At 55.6% G+C, this 18,665-nt stretch overlaps 1 protein-coding gene across 7 annotated transcripts; it reads left to right on the top strand.

Annotated features, from left to right (window-relative positions):
* The first annotated feature begins 3,137 nt into the window (after positions 1-3,137).
* Positions 3,138-16,871, top strand: ABCG4 (ATP binding cassette subfamily G member 4). Of its 7 annotated transcripts, none has more exons than XM_060604989.3 (15): positions 3,138-3,450; positions 4,150-4,399; positions 8,544-8,661; positions 8,782-8,914; positions 9,039-9,089; positions 9,290-9,435; positions 10,580-10,703; positions 10,832-10,946; positions 11,118-11,260; positions 12,503-12,601; positions 12,825-12,993; positions 13,099-13,199; positions 14,530-14,688; positions 14,856-14,974; positions 15,138-16,871. In XM_060604989.3, the coding sequence occupies exons 2-15, from the start codon at positions 4,162-4,164 to the stop codon at positions 15,361-15,363; spliced, it is 1,941 nt and encodes a 646-aa protein (XP_060460972.1). In that variant the 5' UTR covers positions 3,138-3,450; positions 4,150-4,161; the 3' UTR covers positions 15,364-16,871. The 7 variants fall into 7 exon arrangements, with proteins under 7 accessions (XP_060460972.1, XP_060460971.1, XP_060460975.1 ...); XM_060604988.3 differs by having other exon boundaries at positions 3,138-3,532; positions 4,135-4,399; XM_060604992.2 differs by having other exon boundaries at positions 3,138-3,532; positions 14,921-14,974; positions 15,138-15,255.
* Positions 16,872-18,665: the final 1,794 nt, after the last annotated feature.

The raw sequence follows: 18,665 nt of genomic DNA, 5'->3' as shown, positions 1-18,665 counted from the left end.
GTATCAGCATCACCTAGGGACTTATTAGAGATGCCGATTCTCTGGCCCCACTGCGGATGCTGAGTCAGAAAGTCTGGGGGTAGGGCTAACAATTTGTTTTAACAAGCCCGCCAGATGATTCTGACATGGATCCCTGGAGCCATCACATCAACTCATACTTGTGCTGGACATTTCTGAGCGTCAGTTTCCTTATCTGAAACACGGGAGGATAATATTGACCTCATAAAATTGTCATGAGGACTGGTTAGACCATTCAGGCAGCTGATAGCTATTGGGTACTTTCTGTGTCCAAGTTCTAGGAATCCAGGGGAGAAAGATACAGACCTAGCTCTTTTCAGAGGTCACGTGGTTATGCCACGTGCCTAGCACATAGTAGGCCTTCAATAAATGTAGTTTCCCTCCTTTGCCAAGAAAACGGGAGCTTCTTCTGGGAGAAATAAAATGAACCATGGTAAGCCTGGCCTGGAGAGTAAGGATGTATGATCTATTCTTGAGAATAAACACTAAGGTCTTGGACACTTGAACCTCATGAGACTCTTTTGAGGCCGATCTGCAGGAATTTTTATCATCTCTATTTTATGGGTGAAGCTCAGAGAGGTGGAGAAAGTTGCTTAAGAACACAGAATGAATCAAAGCATCAAAATCAGAAAGCAGATAACTGACTCCAGATTCAGGACATGGAAGGTGTGTTCACAAAATGGGGAGAGGGTGCCCTAGAGAATGGGAAGGTCTGTTCTAGGGAAGAGGGAGGACTTTCATGGGTCCATGGCACGTGTTCAAACCCAGGGGATGGAAGGTTCAATTAGGGCAGGGGCTCTCGACTTCCTACCCAGTGGGGTCCACCGGGGAGCTTTTTAAAAACACTAAGAGCTGAGTCCTGAGATCAGGACTAACTGGTTTGCGGTACTATCTGGACATATTTTGTAGACATCCCCCAAGTGATGTTTAACTCGTAGCCAGGGCTGAGGACCACGGCTCTGGGGCATGGGGTGTAAATCCTATGGCGTGGAAAGCTGATGGAACACTTGGAAATGTTGGTCTCTGAAGCTGGGGAAGCCTGTCCCGAGGAAAGGGGGACACTGTGTTCCTAAGAAAGGGGAGAACATTTTCCTGAGAATTGGAAAGTTGTATGCCAGGGAAAGGAGGGGGTGTCACTAAGATGTGGTTATCTTGGGAGAATGGAAGAGCCTGTCTAGAAAACAGGAGGGAGGGAGGGAGTCCATTTGAGAATAGGGTTCTGAGAGGCCCCATAGCAGGTGGGTAAAAGCAAAAACTTCAGGATTCAAGCCCTGTTCTGCTGCTGACTAGATGTGTCCTCTTGGGCACATTGCTTAACCAACCTCCTTATGCCTGTCTTTCTTTCTTTCTTTCTTTCTTTCTTTCTTTCTTTCTTTCTTTCTCTTTCTTTTCTTTCCTTCCTTCCTTCCTTCCTTCCTTCCTTCTTTCCTTCCTTCCTTCCTTCCTTCCTTCTCTTCTTTCCTTCTTTTAAATTTATTATTTTTTAAAATTTACATTATTTTTAAAATAATGACTTCAGGAGTAGAATCCAGTGATTCATCCCGTATGTGTAACACCCAGTGCTCATCCCAACAAGTGTCCTCCTTAATGCCTCTTGCCCAATTAGCCCTTCCCCCACCCCCCACTCAAAACCCCTTCAGCAACCTCAGTTTGTTCTCTGTATTTAAGAGTCTCTTATGGTTTGTCCCCCTCCTTGTTTTTATATTATTTTTGCTTCCCTTCCCTTATGTTCGTCTGTTTTGTATCTTAAATTCCACATGCGAGTGAAGTCATATGATATTTGTCTTTCTCTGACTAATTTCGCTTATTTATACACTCCAGTCCCAACCACGTTGTCGCATGTTTCTTTATTTCTAAAGAGAGGTTGTAATGCCTGCCGCATGAGGATATTGTGAGAATGAAGTCAGATAACGCCAGGTCCATAATGATCGCTCAATGAATGCAACCATTGGCGATGGGGAGTCTATACTAGGGCATTGGAGTTAACTTGGAGAACGGAGGGTCCATCTGGAGAAGGAGAACGTTGGTCCTGAGGAACGGCGGTGATGTAGGGCATGGGGTGGGGGGGAAGGTAAGGAGGGCTGGACCCGAAACCCACTGAACCTTACAGTTACAGGGTGGAGCCTGGTGATGTCTCAAAGAGGCTGCCAGCCTCGGGGCGCTCATGCGCTGGAGAGGCTGGAGGAGGGGCCGATGAGCAGGGGAGAGGTTTGACTGCTAGTAACCTCTCAACTGCTGCAGTAAGAAGGTGGCTGCAGCACCAGCAGCCTCCCCTCCCATCTGTCTTTGCCCTGTGACAGGTGGGAACTTAAAAGCTCAGGTCACACGTCTCAACTGGCTAACCTACTTACCCCTAGAAGACTGGGTCTGGGGCAAGCAGGGACCAAGAGGAGCAAGAGTAAGGAGCAAAGCAGGGGCAAGCCCCAGAGTGTTCTGGAGACCTGCATTTGAAGGCTTGTGGGGTGAGGGAGAGAACGCACGTGTGTGCTAGGAGATGCGGAAGGCCGTGTCTGTGAGCCCTGTACATGCCCTGGCGCATATGTGCTTGTGTATAAGGCTTGTGCCTGTCTTAAAGGCCTGAATTTGCCTGGGAGAATAAAGATGTCTACAGGCGAAGCAGGTTGAGCTCTAAGTACCACCTTAACCTTGGAGCTGCTTTCAAGCTCTCCCAAGGCATCCACTCTCCTTCCCTTCTTAACTAGTTTCCTCCGGCTTAGAGAGGGAAAGTGGGGGTGGTGTGGGGAAAGGGGAGGAGGATATCCCAAGACTAGCTTTCAAAGCCTTTTATCTAGTTTGGGGAATCCCTGGGGGAAGCCTGAGCTCAAGGGCCAGAACCGAGGGAAACTGATGGCGTGTGTGTGTGTGTGTGCGTGCGTGCTCGCGCAGTCTGACAGCTTTCACAATCCCTTGAGAGAGATGGCATCTGCACCCTCATGCCCACCCCCCACCCCATATACGCACCACCGTCATCTAGTATGTAATCCAGGGACTTGTCCCCACTGCACGACTTCAGCTCCTTTCCTGTCTTCAAGTTGGCCTTTCGTCGCCAACCCCCCAGTCCCGGGACCACACCTGCGCTGGCTCCGGCCTCCGCGTCGCCGGCACCGCCGTCCCCTTCGCCTTGCTCGCCCCCCGCCGGCTGCGGGGCCGCGCGGGCCCTTTAAGAACAGCGGGACCGGCGAGCAGTAGCTGGGAGCGGAGCGCAGTCGCCCGGCGGGCTCGGGAGGACGCAGCGCCCGGGACCGGGCTCCGGGAACCGGGTGTGCGCAGCCCAGCCGAGTCGGGGCGCGCCCCCCTCGCCCCTCCCCATCCTTGTCATCTCTCGGCGGACTGGGGCCCGGGCCCTCCCCAGTCGCCCGCCCCGCCCCGGCCCCGCCCCGGCCCGCGCCGCCGGGACCGGGAGCCGGGCCGCGGTGCCGCAGCCGGAGGCAGGTGAGAAGGGCCCGGAGTCTCCGTCCCCGGCCCGCGGCAGCGCCAAGCTTCTCGGTCCGCACCGGCCCGGGGGCGCATCAAGGTGACTAGGCACGCGGGAGATGGGGAGGGGGGAGCCCGCCGCGGTGGAGGGGGGAGGTCTTGGGTGCGGGTGGTGCGGCCGCCGGGGCCCCGGGGCGCCGGCGGGAGGGGCGGGCCGGGCGTCGCGCCCGGGGATGGGGAGGGGGATGCTGCGGGAGGCCCAGAGCCTCCTCTTCCTCCGCCTTCCCCCCGGTCCGCCCTGCGCGCACCCGGCTACCCAGACCAGCTAGCGGGCAGCCTCCGCGGGCCGCCCCTTCCCTCCTCCCCGCTCCCCAACCCTCCAGCCCCCAGGGGCTGCTGGCCTGCGGGGTAAGGAGATTAGAGCCACCGCGGGGAGGGGGGAGCGGGTGAGGGCTTGTAGGGGTCGGGCTGCGGCCAGGCTGGAGCCGGGGCTGGGGCTGGCCGGACCGAGGAGAGGTCGGACCCGAGCGTTGCTGCGCCGGGAGTGGGGGGCAGGAGGGGGCAGACGCTCTGGCGGTGGGGAGTGGGGTGCTCTCCGTAGCAGATCTGCCCTGAGAAAGAGGCGGGGGGTGGGGGCGGGGGAGCCTTAGAAGGCGAGGGAGGTTTGAGCCAAGGCTTGGGGGTCTCCGCCGAACCGAGCAGGCCCTCTCCCTGCAGGCCGGCGGCGTGATGGCGGAGAAGGCGCTGGAGGCCGTGGGCTGTGGACTAGGACCCGGGGCCGTGGCCATGGCCGTGGCGCTGGAGGACGGGGCGGAGCCCCCGATGCTGACCACGCACCTGAAGAAGGTGGAGAACCACATCACCGAAGCCCAGCGCTTCTCCCACCTACCCAAGCGCTCAGCAGTGGACATCGAGTTCGTGGAGCTGTCCTATTCCGTGCGGGAGGGGCCCTGCTGGCGCAAACGGGGTAAGGGAGCAGTCTGGTGGGGAGCTGCGGAGCCCCCAGGAGTGGCCTCGTGGAGAGCAGGAGGTCTGGGAGTCCCCTGTTCCGCACCAATGGGCCCTGTGGGAGCACTGAAATCTCAACCCGCTGACTATGCACACAGTTGAGGCGGCGGGTCTGTGCTCCCCCCACACCCGCGAGCGCTGTGTGGGACTCTAGGTTCAACTGGCTCCTGGAGCTTTCTCCCTCTAGGTTGACATGATGACCTCCGGGGGTTCAGTGACTCTTGCGGAGTTTTCCTTCTTTATTTTTAGGTAGAATTCCTGCCTTTGAGGGCTGGTACGAGGAAGCGGGGGGCTGTGTTGCACAGGTTCTCCCCAGCGGTTAGCAATATCCTTGTACCCAAAGAACACTGCTAATCCTAAAAGATGTTCTCATTCCTGTCGCCTTACTCCATTCTTGCTGAAGTCCTCCAAGGCAGGGAGGGTGAGGGTTTAGCAAGAGAGATGACATCCTCACGTCACTAATAAGGAAACTGAGGTCCGGGGAAGTTGAGTAACTTGTCCAGTGCCACACAGCTCATACGTGGCAGAGCCAGGACCAGAAGCCAGGTTTTCCAGCTCCCTGCGTATTGTTTTTCCCCGTCTCCTAACTTCCCTGGTACACCAATTCCCATCCCCTCCTCTTTTCTCTCATCAGCACAGGTGGGGAAGGGCTGGGGCTCTGAGTTCCTTGGAACCCTCGCCATCGCCTGGATCCCTTGCCCCTGGCCGGCCACCGGCAGCTTGAGCTGGGAATAGACAAGCTGAGGGTTTTTTTTTGTTGTTGTTTCTGTTTTCCCCCAGAGCTGGGTGTGGACGAGGGGTGGAGCTGGGACATTGTTCTCTGAGACTTAAGAATAAGTTTGGGGTGCTTCCGAGCAGGACCAAGCATGAGCTGTCTCTGTCCTCCCCACCCTCACTCCCATGAGTGACCAAAAGGTCACAGGGCCTGAGCCAATGGCAACGGAGGCCTCTGGGCCCCCTGCCCGGTGCCCGTCCCTGAGCAGCCTCTCCGCCCCGAGACCAGCTCTGGGCAAAATGAAGAGGTAGCCATTATGTCCTTAGCCCTCTCGTTTCCTCAGTTTCGAGGAGATGTGTAGATAAGAAAGAAATGTAGTTAGATAGACCGGTTGCTTCAACCCACCCACCCGTCACAAAGTGGCACCTGCGACCGGGTCCTTTCTCCTTTGACCTTGCCAGCCCCATACTCTCCACTGTCCACTTTGCTCTCTCTTCTGTCCCTTGCCCTTTTCTTTGTCTCCTGTCCTCCTCTCTTTGACTTGCCTTTTCACTGGAGTCCCTCTCCCCTTGTCTGGAGGACAGAAAGCAATTCGAGAAATTAGAGGTGGGCAGAGAGGAAAAAGAGAGAGGGATGTGGAGAGAGGGTAGTTTCTGCCTTTCCCAGGTAAGGATTTGCCGCCCATTTCCCCTAATTATTACGGTGTTTCTTGTTTTCAAAACACTTTGCTATCAGTTATTATTAAATACCTCACTTAACATTCACAATAACCCTGTTATGCCTTGGGAGGAGACGTTACTGTCCTGATTTTGACAGGACTTGACAGAATTGCAAGAGAGTTACTGACTGAGGCAGGACTAGAACTCTGATGTGTCTTTATGTCAAGGCCTGGCAGGCCCTTCCCGTGAAGAGCAGCTATGGAACAGCAGGGGTTCAAAGACTGGGTTCCTAGCCACCTGTCCACTGGAAGATGACCTTGGGCCATCTGCTTACCCTCTCTCGGCCTCACTTTTCCTCATCTGTGAATAGGGGTGATAAGAACTGTCATTGCACAGGCTTAGCTGAGACATTATCTGTGGAAATGCTTTGTGAAAGGCAAGTGTAAGATGATATTTGTATTAGGCATCAGTGTCCAATCTAGTGCTTGGCTGTGATTAAATGAGAGGAAGGTTCATCATTGCCAGTTTCCTCCCCTGCAAAAGAAATCATTTCCCGTGAGTGGTTCTGAAAGGCGTTTGCTGGAGTATACAACCACACGTCTTTCGGGTTGATGGTCATAATGACTGAGGCAGAGGGATAGAACCTGTGACTTGCCCTCTCCCAGTGAAGAACTTGCTGTGTGACCTTGGGTGAGTCACTGGATGTCCCTGGGCCCCAGTTGGCTCGTCCATGTCGCTGTAGCAGCAACCCGGGTAATGAGTTTATAAACGGGAAAGCACTATCCAGGCCGTCGGTGCGATCAGGACCCCAGAGTGGACAGCAGCTGAGCCTCCTTCTGAATGGATGCGTCCAGAGGGAGAGCTGGCTGCTGTGGAGGGAGAGTGAAAGATCACATCCCTTCGCTGTCTCTGCTAAGGAGGTATTGTGGAGAGGGAGTGGGGCTCAGTGGGGGTCGGAGGAGGGTGGTAATGAACAAAATCTCCAGTGGGAGATTGGTGTTTCTGCCTCACTGAGGCAGGTCTGCAAGCATACGAGGCGAGGCTGGTCTCATGGGCTTCCTCCTTCCTCTCTGCCTTGTTTTCCCGGGTGACTCCCTGTAGTCTCTGACCTCTGCTTCCTGGATTGTGTTCTGTATATTCTCTCACGTGGCAGAGCTCCTCCTTCCAAGGACTGGCGAGCCTCTGACTTTCCTCTCCATTTTTGAGTGCTGAGCATCCTTCAAGACTTCGCTCAATTGCCACTTCTTCCGGGAAGCCATTCTTGATATTTCCCTTGCCCCTCCACCCTCCTCAGTTCCATTTTCTGCATTCTCATTGTGCATTATTTGTGCTTCTATTATGACCCTTATTTGATCTTTCCTTAGATCCACAGACGTTCCCGCCATTTTTACCTAGACTATGACTTTCTTTCTTTCTTCTTTTTTTCAATGTTTTTTATTTATTTTTGAGACAGAGAGAGACAGAGCATGAGCGGGGAAGGGGCAGAGAGAGAGGGAGACACAGAATCTGAAGCAGGCTCCAGGCTCCAGGCTCTGAGCTGTCAGCACAGAGCCTGACGCGGGGCTCGAACTCACAGACTGTGAGATCATGACCTGAGCTGAAGTCGGACGCTCAACCAACTGAGCCGCCCAGGCGCCCCAGACTATGACTTTCTTGAAAGCAGGAAATGTGTCTTCTTCATTTTTTTTTTTTTTTTTTTTTTTTTTTGTCCAGTGTCTGGTACAGAGCTTGGAATGTAGTGGATATCAATAAACATTTGTCAAATGGAATTAATGATAAAATGTCATTTTTTAAATATACTCTATGTGCCAAGCACTGTGTCATATGCCTTTACATATATTATCTCATTGACTCTTTACAACAACCCTATGAGATAGGTACTATCATCCTCATTTTACAGATGAGGGACCTGGAGCTCAGAGAGGTTAAGCAACTTGCCTGAGGTCACACAGCTGGTAAGTGTGGAGCCAGAATTTGAACCTAGATCCACCTGACTCCAAATCGGTGCTCTTAATGCATATGCTGCCTCCCAACGAGTGAATGAATGATGAGATGTTACTGGGCCACGTTAGGGGCTGCAGAGACAAGCCTAGGGGGCCAAGGGAGCACAAAGAAGGCTTTTCCAGAATGAAGCAAAAGCTCTGAGAACACTCACTCCGGGAACACTTACTGAGCACCTAGTACCTGCCAGACAGTCTCCTGAGGTTACAAAGATGAGCAAGCCACAGACTCTGCCCCCAAGCAGCTCACAGACTAAGAGGCTGGGTGGGGAAGGGGTGGGAGACAGGCACGTCAAATAGCCACCGTGCTGGCATATGCAAAGCGCTATGGGAACACCGAGGCCATTCGACCAGCTCACTCGGGCTGATCGTTGGGAAAATCTTCCTGGAGGCAGTGAGGGTCACTGCTGTGTGTATAGAAGGGGAGCAGGGTCGTCTATAAGCTTGACCCCGCTCTCCGCGACCATCCATGAGGTGTGGAGGTTTTTCGTAGCCTGCCGAAGAGTATGGTCACCCCTGATGCTTCGACATTAGGAGTGGCCATTTCTAGGGGACCAGGATGAGAGGGTGTGAATACTGTTGCTGCTCTGAAGGTCATTCCTCCCTCCGAATCAGTTTACCCTGAGTAGGGACTGCCTATTTCAATAAGAGCCATGGCCGCTGCTGAGAGTTTGGGGCTCCTCTGTTCACTGCAACCCTGATCAGAAGTGCCTCCCTCCCTCACTGCAGGTTATAAGACCCTCCTCAAGTGCCTGTCGGGTAAATTCTGCCGCCGGGAGCTGATCGGCATCATGGGCCCCTCGGGGGCTGGCAAGTCCACATTCATGAACATCCTGGCAGGGTACAGGTGAGGACGCAGCTGGGGCGGAGGCGGGGAAAGGGGCCGGGAGGACGGATCCCCGGGAGAGCCCAGAAGGGGATCTGAAGTGGCCTTGACCCCCCCCACCCGCGACCAATGTTCCTCCAGGGAGTCTGGCATGAAGGGGCAGATCCTGGTCAACGGGAGGCCGCGGGAACTGAGGACCTTCCGCAAGATGTCCTGTTACATCATGCAGGAAGACATGCTGCTCCCACACCTGACGGTGTTGGAAGCCATGATGGTGAGGGCTGGATGGCCGCCTCCTCCTCCCAGCCCCCGCTTCTGTCCCCTGCCCCCATCCTCAAGGGGTCGAGGCAGGGCCCCCCTCCCACACACATCTGACCCGCCTACTCTCTGGGCCTCAGGTCTCTGCTAACCTGAAGCTGAGTGAGAAGCAAGAGGTGAAGAAGGAACTGGTGAGTGGGGAAGAGACAGGGGTGAGAAGAGGACGGCTGCCCTGTGTGTGTTTCTGAGTCTTAGAGCCCCGGGTTGGGGGGGGGGGCCCGGGTGGGGCCAGTGGACTTAAGGGAAGACTTCTTTAAGTTGGGGTGGTGTGGGGGTGGGGAGAGGCGGAGACTCTGAAGCTGACCTGGGATGGGGGTGGGGCCTGGGCCAGGTGACGGAGATCCTGACAGCCCTGGGCCTGATGTCCTGCTCCCACACGAGGACGGCCCTGCTCTCCGGTGGGCAGAGGAAGCGCCTGGCCATCGCCCTGGAGCTGGTCAACAACCCGCCGGTCATGTTCTTTGACGAACCCACCAGGTAGTTCTCCCCCTCCTCCCCCAGCAGGATGCCCCCTCCTCTCAGCCCTGAGCCCCGGGGAATCTGCTCCACTGCTGGAGACCAGAGTCCGGCCTTCGCAGCCTCCTGGGGCCAAGATAAGGGCTTACTCCTCGTCCGTCCCTGCCAGTCCTATTGCCGTAGCAGCCCCATCCTTCATGCAGGCAGAAATCCCACGTCCTCCTTGACTGATGCCTCCCTCTCCTTCTCTTCCCCACAGCCAAGCAGTCACCAAATCCTGCTGATTCTACCTCCTTTCTCCGTCTCTCAGATTTGCCCCACCCCCATCCCTAGGGCTCCTGCTTGAGTTCAGGACATCAGCAGCTCTTGCCCGCATTTCTGCAACCGGCTCCTATCTCTTTGCCTTCAGTCTCTTCGCAGCCAATCCTTCCTCCAAAGTGCAGCCAGAGAGAGCTTTCTAAAAGACAAGTCTGGCAATTCTCACTCCCTTGCTTGAAAACACACCCAACGGTTCCCATTTGCCCTCCTAATAAAATCAGAGGACTTACAAGGTCCTGGTCTGAACCTACTTCTCTAGCCTCACATCTTGCTTCATGCCGTCTTCTATTTTATGCTCTAATAACACTGAATTGCTTATAATTCCCTGGGCCAGACATGTGTTTCCTGCCTCTAAGCTTTGCACATGCTGTGTCTTGTGCCTGGAATGCCCTTCGCCTCCATGCCTGCCCTTCCACCAGAGCTGGCGTAGCTCCTTCTTCGTCCACATGCACCCGGCAAACTCCTCTGACTACCCCCCAACCCCTGTACGGCAGACCTGAACCCTCCCCTCTTTGTCACGCCACGTTCCACATTATCTCAAGTGATCTGTGCGCTTATCTCTCCCTCCCTCTGGACCAGAGTCTGTCTTAGTGATCCATCACCGGAATCCCAGGGCCTGGCCTTCAACAGGTGCTCGCTGGATATTTGCTTGTTGAACTGAGTGGTGCTCTGGGCCTCTTGGTAACTCCAAACGCCTGAATCGTCCAGTATGTACAGGCTACGGGGATGGCCAGAGTGACTCCCTTCCTTGCCAGCTCCATCCCCGTCATAGCAGCTGCCCCACCCCAAACTCTCCCTTCTTGGGCTCTGCCCACCTCACCCCACCCCACCCCCTTTCTCTGGACAGTGGTCTGGACAGCGCCTCCTGTTTCCAAGTGGTGTCCCTCATGAAGTCCCTGGCCCAGGGGGGCCGTACCATCATCTGCACCATCCACCAGCCCAGTGCCAAGCTCTTTGAGATGTTTGACAAGGTGAGTGTCTCTGGGCCTCACACGTGCCTGGCCTGCAATGGGGAGAGAGCAGGGCATCAGTAGAGGTGCTGGTGGGGCCTGCCGGGTCCACTGGCTGTGTTTTCCTCACCCTTCTCTTTCTGCCTCAGCTCTACATCCTGAGCCAGGGTCAGTGCATCTTCAAGGGCGTGGTCACCAACCTGATCCCCTACCTGAAGGGGCTCGGCTTGCACTGCCCCACTTACCACAACCCGGCTGATTTCAGTGAGTGATGACGCTGGGCCAAACCTGGGGGATCGGGTCACGCGCCCGGGGCCTCCTTGGGGGCAGAGGCCTCACTGTCACTGGCCTTCCCCACACACGCATGGAGGGGCTGGCTTGCCCTTGGGAACCAAGGATACATCTTAGCTAAGCGCTCCCCTCTGTGCCTCCTAGTCATCGAAGTGGCCTCTGGAGAGTACGGAGACCTCAACCCCATGCTGTTCAGGGCTGTGCAGAATGGGCTCTGTACCATGGCTGAGAAGAAGAGCATCCCAGAGAAGAATGAGGTCCCCACCCCTTGCCCCCCTTGCCCTCAGGTGAGTAGGGGTGGGGACGGCAGAGAAGGAAAAGTGGGGGAGGGGGGATGGGACGATGGACAACGGCCCTGCCAAAGAGGCTGTCCCCCAGAGGCATCACAACCACTGGGTTCTAGGAAGAACCCAGAACTTGGAGGAGACCTACCATTAACAGCTGTGTGACCTTGGGCACGTTGCTCGACCTCTGAGCTTTGGCGTTCTCGTTCATTTATTTGTTCAGCAAGTTCTTACTGAGCATCTGTGTGTTGTCCTCGGTGCCGGCACGGTGCCACCTGGTAAGCAAAACCGATGCTGTCTCTTGCCTCATGGCCAAAACGTGTCCTACTGTCATCTGCAGCCTGGGGGTGATGACACTTACCTCCAGGGTTATTGGCAGGACTAACTAGATCATCACGTAAATGTCTTTGCACTGTAGGTCCACCCAGGAGAATGGGGAGCTAGTGCTCAAAAGTCCCAAACTCCCCAGGGGCTTGCAAGTGAGGGTTTTTAAGACCAAAATTTGGGGCAAGGGTCTCTTGAGAAGGTGGATGGCGTTGACTGGAGACCCATAAGGTCATGCCAGCAGGTGCTGTGGTGCTGTTTCGTCCGGAGCAGATGGAGATCTTTCCCACCTCAAGAGAGTTGGAATCTGAAAAATCTTTGTTCTCTGTGTTAGAGATTTCATTCGGTCCATCTGGTGCTTATATCTTTAGGGTAGTGATAATTAACCACTTGTGAGCTGGCGGCGTTGCACTCCTCCAGTCCCTTGGTTGGTCCAGCTGTGCCTGGAGGCCATATGACCTCTGGTTAATTCTTTCTTCTGAACTGATAAGATGGATGCTGGCCTCAAAAACCAGAAGGGTTCCTTACTGTTGCTGCGGTCATTATTATCATTGCTAGATATGATTGTCATTATGCCCTTGGGGTAAAGGTTTCTTGATGGAGTAAAGAAGAGGAGTGACTGGTCTCCTATTAGCCCCCACAGGTGTCCTTGACCTCCTTGCTCTCTCCTGCCTCCCACGTTTTTACTTGTTCCTTGTCTCTCTCTCTCTCTCTCTGTCTCTCTCTCTCTCTCGGAATCTCGCTCCAGTTCATGACTCTGAGGCCAGCTTCCAGGCACGCACCTCAATGGTGGGGAATTTTCCATCAGTACACCTGGAGGACCCCTGCCCTGAGGAAGGGCTCAGGGGTTTTCCCATCACTGAGCTGGATGTGCAGTGAGTGGGTGGGACAGGCTCACCTAAGCCAATGTCCTCTCCCCAGGAAGTGGATCCCATCGAAAGCCACACCTTTGCCACCAGCACCCTTACACAGTTCTGCATCCTTTTCAAGAGGACCTTCTTGTCCATCCTCAGGGACACGGTGAGGCATCAAGTTGGGGGAGAAGAGGCTGGTAGAGGCCTGGCTTTGGGGGGCATAGGATCTCAGCAGCTGGGAGGGGAATGTCCCCCCTCCCCCCACCCCCCACCGCCGGCAGTCTCCCGGTACCCCTGTGTGTCTGTGTGTCCGCGAGGGCAGCTCCGAGTTCCTACCCCAGTGTGGCTGCTCATCCCTGGCCTGCGGCCCATCCCCTCTCCTCACCCAGGTCCTGACCCACCTGCGGTTTGTGTCCCACGTGGTAATCGGCGTGCTCATTGGTCTCCTTTACCTGCACATCGGTAACGATGCCAGCAAGGTCTTCAACAACACCGGCTGCCTCTTCTTCTCCATGCTGTTCCTCATGTTTGCTGCCCTTATGCCAACTGTGCTCACCTGTGAGCTGAGCTGCCCTGGGCGGTGGTGGTGGTGGGGGGGGGGAGGCTGGGGGCACAGGGGGTCAGGGTATCAGACAGCTGTGCCTAATCTGCCTGTGTCCTCAGTCCCCTTAGAGATGGCAGTCTTCATGAGGGAGCATCTCAACTACTGGTACAGCCTCAAAGCATATTATCTGGCCAAGACCATGGCCGACGTGCCCTTTCAGGTAAGCCTCTTCCTCCCTCCTATCTGGCTCCTTCCTCACTTGCTTGCTTGTCTCCCTCAACCCTGTCCCCTGCCATCCTTTCTCTTCCCTTTCACTTAGCAAGTAGGCGGGGAGTCCCTACCGTGCACCAGGCGCTGGGATCCGGCAATGAATAAGACAGATGTAATCCTGACCTCGTGGAACTTATGTTCTAGTGGGAACGACCGATGACAGACAGACAGTGATAAGAATAATAACCCCGTGAATGACTCTGTAAATCTTATCCACGGCAGTGGGGGCTGGTGGAGTCCCTGGAGCCTTAGTGCTACTTGGTAGCCGGGAGACGTTGAGCCCCTGTCTCTCTCTGCTTCCACGTCCCCATCTATAAAGTGGGTGACGAGAGTATCTACCTCAGGGTCGTTTTTGAGGATTAAATGAGTTAATACGTGTAAAGTCCTTGGAATAGTGCTTGGCAGGGGCTCCTGGGTGGCTCCGTCAGTTAAACGTCCGACTTCGGCTCAGGTCGTGGTCTCACGGTTCATGGGCTTGAGCCCCACATCAGGCTCCGTGCTGACGGCTCAGAGCCTGGAGCCTGCTTCGCATTCTGTGACTCCCTCTCTCTCTGCCCCTCCCCTGCTCACACTCTGTCTCTCAAAAGTAAACATTAAAATAAATTTTAAAAAAATAAAAAAAAAAGAACAGTGCTTGGCATGCACTAAAGTGCCCACTAAATGTTAGCCAGTTTGGGTTGTTTTTTGGGTTTTTTTTTTTGCCACTGCCACTCTTTTCCAAGCTCCAGGGCCACCAATAATCCCGAGGGCACCTTTGTGCAGATTGGACGAAGATGCCCCTTCCTCAGGGCGGCTGCTGCCCCGCGCCAGGGTGCATGGCTTTGTGGGGAGAGCACAGCTGGATCTCGGCCTCTGGTGGCCTCTTGATTGGGCGCCCCTGTGCAGGGGGCAGCCTGCCGTACCGTACTCGTGGGTTTGGACTCCGCCTCCAGGAGCTGATAGCTCAGAGGGGGACAAAGTGTGCTTCCCATGTAGAGTTAATTAATCAACAATACAAAGAATAAGCTGGTCCAGGTTTCGGAGCTCAGATATGGAGAAGTCGCCATGCCTGAACTGGTCAGAGTGGGTCTAATGGAAATGGTGACACCGGAGGAAGAGAATAGGTTCATATAGCCAGGAAGGAAGCGGTCATGGGTCAGCCTGGGGGGGGGGGGGGGCGGGGAACAGCAGACAGAGCGCGGGGACAGGACTAAGCACGGACGCTGGAGGAAGAGCTGTCCTAGGCTTCTACCGTGCCCCTGGCTCGCGGTCCACTGCCCAGGCCTGTGTCCCCTCCCCAGGTGGTGTGCCCGGTGGTATATTGCAGCATTATGTACTGGATGACAGGCCAGCCAGCTGAAACCAGTCGCTTCCTGCTCTTCTCAGCCCTGGCCACTGCCACCGCCTTGGTGGCCCAGTCTTTGGGGCTGCTGATTGGAGCCGCCTCCAATTCCCTACAGGTGGGAGGCCCGGCACTTGGGGATCTTGAGGGGCGGTGGACAGGATCTGGTGGGAGGAAACAGGGGCTGGCATGGGAATGGATCTGTGGGAAACCCCGGGGCCACCTCAGTCCTGAGTCTATCCTGGTCACTCCTGTGATGGCCCGGTCCCCTTCCCTCCCCTCCAGGTGGCCACCTTTGTGGGCCCAGTTACCGCCATCCCTGTCCTCTTGTTCTCCGGTTTCTTTGTCAGCTTCAAGACCATCCCCACTTACCTGCAATGGAGCTCCTACCTCTCCTATGTCAGGTCAGTGCCTCTTCCCTCACCATCTGTCCCTGCTCCCCCCACCCCACCCTCCGGCAGGAGCCCAGGCCCCAGGGCTGAGAGAGTTGCAACTGGGCCCTGGCGGTTTGCCCAGGGAACAGTGACCTATGCTCTGTATCCTGCTCTGATGTCCCCACGTGCCTAGGTATGGCTTTGAGGGTGTGATTCTGACCATCTATGGCATGGATCGAGAAGATCTGACCTGCCTGGAGGAGCGCTGCCCTTTCCAGAATCCACAGAGTATCCTCCGAGCGTTGGATGTGGAGGACGCCAAGCTCTACATGGACTTCCTGGTCTTGGGCATCTTCTTCCTGGCCTTGCGGCTGCTGGCGTACCTTGTGCTCCGTTACCGGGTCAAGTCCGAGAGATAGAGCCTGGCCCTGGCCTGCGCCCCAGCCCCCGCAGCGGAAGCCCCCAGCCCCAGCCCTCTGGGACTGTTTTAACCTCGTAGACTTTGGCACTGGTTGCTGGTGCAGCCATCCTCCCCTCTCTCGGCTGCTCCACAGGCTGGCTGCTGGACTGCGCTCCCGGCCGTGGCCGTGGCAACCGGGGCTCCAGCCCTCCCTGCCATGCCCAGGAGTCTTCCCCAGTTGATGCCGTTCGTAGCTTCCTCCCTAGTCCCTCCAACATCTGCATGCAAAGACCACTAGGAGGCTGCCGCCCTCCTTCCCGCCCTCGGCACCCTCCTCTGTTGTCTGCCTGGGAGCCCCAGGGTCTCCAGGCCCCCACTCACAACTGACCAAAGTGGCCTCCTCTGGGGGTCCCCGCCACACAAGTGTTTGTAAACTGGACTGTTCTGAGGTTCAGGTTCCAGGGCTGGGCCCTGGTGGGGCCCCCTGGAAGTCCCATTTGGACACTGGAACGGAGCAGGGAAGGCTCTGGAAGTCTGTTCCTCCTCCTCACCTTCTCCCCACCCCCAGACCTGGCCGCCTTGGACAATCTGCTGGGACAGAAGCTGGGTTTTCTGTCTGGGTCGCCCCTCCCAATCCTGGGGATTGGAGAGGCCTGGGGCCACGGGACGCCCCGTTCACCCTTCCCCGTCCCCTTTGGTGGGGGTAGGGTCTGGTGGCACCTCTGCAATAATGTTTGTGTTTCTCTCTCACCTGCCACTGGAACTGGAGAATGCACTTTATTCTGGGGCATGAGTAGGAGAAGACCAAGCTTCCTTTCTTGCTTCTCCTGCCCGGTCCTGCAAAACTCCCTACCCTCTCCAGAGTTAACGGGCACATACATGCGAACAGGCAATCTCAGACCTACACACGCTCGCCGTCCGCCGTGGCCCCGAGGAGCGATGGTGGCGGTGGGAGCTGCGGGAAGGGCAGTGCCGGCCTCCTCCTGGGCATGCCGCTTGGCCTTTAAGGATGAGGCTGGTGCTGCCCGGGGTGTCTCCGGGATCTGCAGGTGTCTACCCCCGGGTCTTCCTTCCCCTCCAAGTCAGGGGCGGCACAAGGCACTATCTCCCTGGGGTTCAGGAGCCAACACAAGCACAAGACGGGCATCAGTTGGCCTTGGCCGCCTGCCACCCCATGCCCCCTCTCTTGTGCGTCAGGCTGGTGTTCTCACTCTCTCGCCCCTTCCCCAGCCGCTTGCTGCTCATTCAAACTCCCGTCTGGGTCTCTCCACACCCTTCCCATCAGCCAACGCGGCCCCTGGGCCCCAGAGCGGCAGACACAGAACATGTCTGGCTGTTGTGGGAGGTCCAGGCTCCTGCCACTTCTGATTTCCCCTTCCCCCAGGGCTCTTTCCCGCCCCCCGGATTTCTGTACACATACCACTCTTCCTTCTCTTGTCCTGCCACGGATTCCCGCCATCACCCAGAGATGCCAGTCGTATTTGTGGGGTTTCACCCATTATTAATAAAACCTATATTTATACAGTATGCGGTGCAGAAATGTGTACGGGCGTGGCGCCCAGGGCCACGGGCTGTGAGGGGTCTTCGAAGCACTTGAAAGGAGTCTGCGCGCTTTAGGGGGTTTGTGGCAGTGGGTGGTAAGCCAAGCTAGTACATGTCAAGGTAGCGAACGTGTAGCATATAAAGTACCCGTATTATGCTTTATATGTTACAAATGCTTGGTGTTCATTATCTCAAGAAAGTCCAATGCCGACTGTGCATCGTCCCTCATGATAACCCATTTTGCAGATGAGACAACTGAGACATGGGCTAAGTAACTTGCCCAGGGACCCTTAGCTAATGGAGGCGAAGCCAGATCTGGGAACCGGGTCTTCTGCCTCCAGACTCCTCATTCTTGACACTGGCCAATGATGATGGTTAGGGTGGCTCTGCATGCTCTGTGTGGGTGCCTTGTGTCTGTTGCATGGGTGTGTTCTCGCCAAGTGATACATGTCCCCCTCTTCAGAAGTCACTGAGCCCCGGTTGTGCCTGGCGGGGCGGGGGAGGGCATCTAGTCAGTGGTCATAAAGGGCAGTGAGAAGCAGGAAAGACCCCAGAGCCTGACCCCAGAGCCTAAGCGCTAGGATGAGAATACCAGGTACCTCACCGAACTTACCCCAGCTTTCTCTTTTTCTTCCTCTCTTCTCTCCTGCCCCCCACCCCCCAGCCCCGTCCCTGAGCCACACTTAACCAGGGCCCAGCCATCAGCCATCAGGACTGGACGTGGGTTGGTGGTCTGAGGTTTGCAGTAGACAACTGCCCAGAAGTCCTTGAAGGTTGGTGGCAAGGTGACCCAAGAAGCAGCACATTGTCTCACCCTCTTCCTTCCTGATCCTGAAGCTTGGGGACTGAAGGAAGGGACTGACATTGACCCTGCCAGCTGCTAGGACTACCTTGCATGTGCTACATGCAGAGCTAAGTGTCCCGGGCCAGATGAGGGTCTAGTCTATTACTGGTTGGGTGCCTGCCTGGAAATGGACTTTTTTTTTTTTTTAATTTTTTAAATGTTTATTTACTTTTGAGAGAGAGAGAGAGAGAGAGAGAGAGAGAGAGAGAGGCAGAGCACTAGTGGGGGAGGGGGAGAGAGAGAGGGAGACGCAGACTCCAAAGCAGGCTCCAGGCTCCGAGCTGTCAGCACAGAGCCCGATGCAGGGCTCGAACCCATGAACTGTGAGATCATGGCCTGACCGGAAACCAAGAATCGGACGCTTAAGTGACTGAGCTACCCAGGCACCCCTGGAGATGGACGTTATCGTGAGGGGTTCAGAGTGGTGGTGGGAAGTGGGAAGAGGTCAGAGTCCCAGCTTCTGGAACCCTAGCTAGCTTTAGGGGCCGTTCTGGGTGCCGCCCTTTCCCTGGAGTAATGCCTGCAGGTGGCTTATTAAAATCAGAGGGCACAAAATCCCACCATTAAGCCGTCTTTCTCAAGATTCTTCACCTTTACTTTCTCTTTCAAAATGTAAATACTCCGAAAAGAGTAAAACATTTATAAACTCACACACTGGTAAGAGCCCTTGGGAGCTACAGGAGACGAACAGCCATCCAGAGCCAGCAAGGGCCACTCAGACCCAGAGAACATTTTGTAGAGTGGCTCATGTCTTTGCAAAGAAAGCTCTTTCAATTCTTACAGTAACCCCATGAGGCTGCTGGGATGAGTATTATCATTTCCTCCTTTCACAGAGAAGAAAACCAAGGCTTGGAGAAGCAACTTGAGCAAGCTCTCCAGATCCTGTCCTCTTGCCACTGTGAGCCACCTACGATTTCTCCCACCGGTCCCATCAA

This window comes from Panthera onca, chromosome D1 (assembly GCF_046562875.1).
Source record: "Panthera onca isolate mPanOnc1 chromosome D1, mPanOnc1 haplotype 2, whole genome shotgun sequence".
NCBI classification, from domain to species: Eukaryota; Metazoa; Chordata; class Mammalia; order Carnivora; family Felidae; genus Panthera; species Panthera onca.
This window is presented reverse-complemented; position numbering and strand designations above follow the sequence as displayed.

Coding starts and splice junctions, on each gene's coding strand:
- ABCG4 (XM_060604989.3), top strand. CDS start 4,162: ATGGCGGAGAAGGCGCTGGAGGCCGTGGGCTGTGGACTAGGACCCGGG. Junction 10,704..10,831: donor TCTTTGAGATGTTTGACAAG/GTGAGTGTCTCT, acceptor TTTCTGCCTCAG/CTCTACATCCTGAGCCAGGG. Junction 13,200..14,529: donor TGGCCGACGTGCCCTTTCAG/GTAAGCCTCTTC, acceptor TCCCCTCCCCAG/GTGGTGTGCCCGGTGGTATA.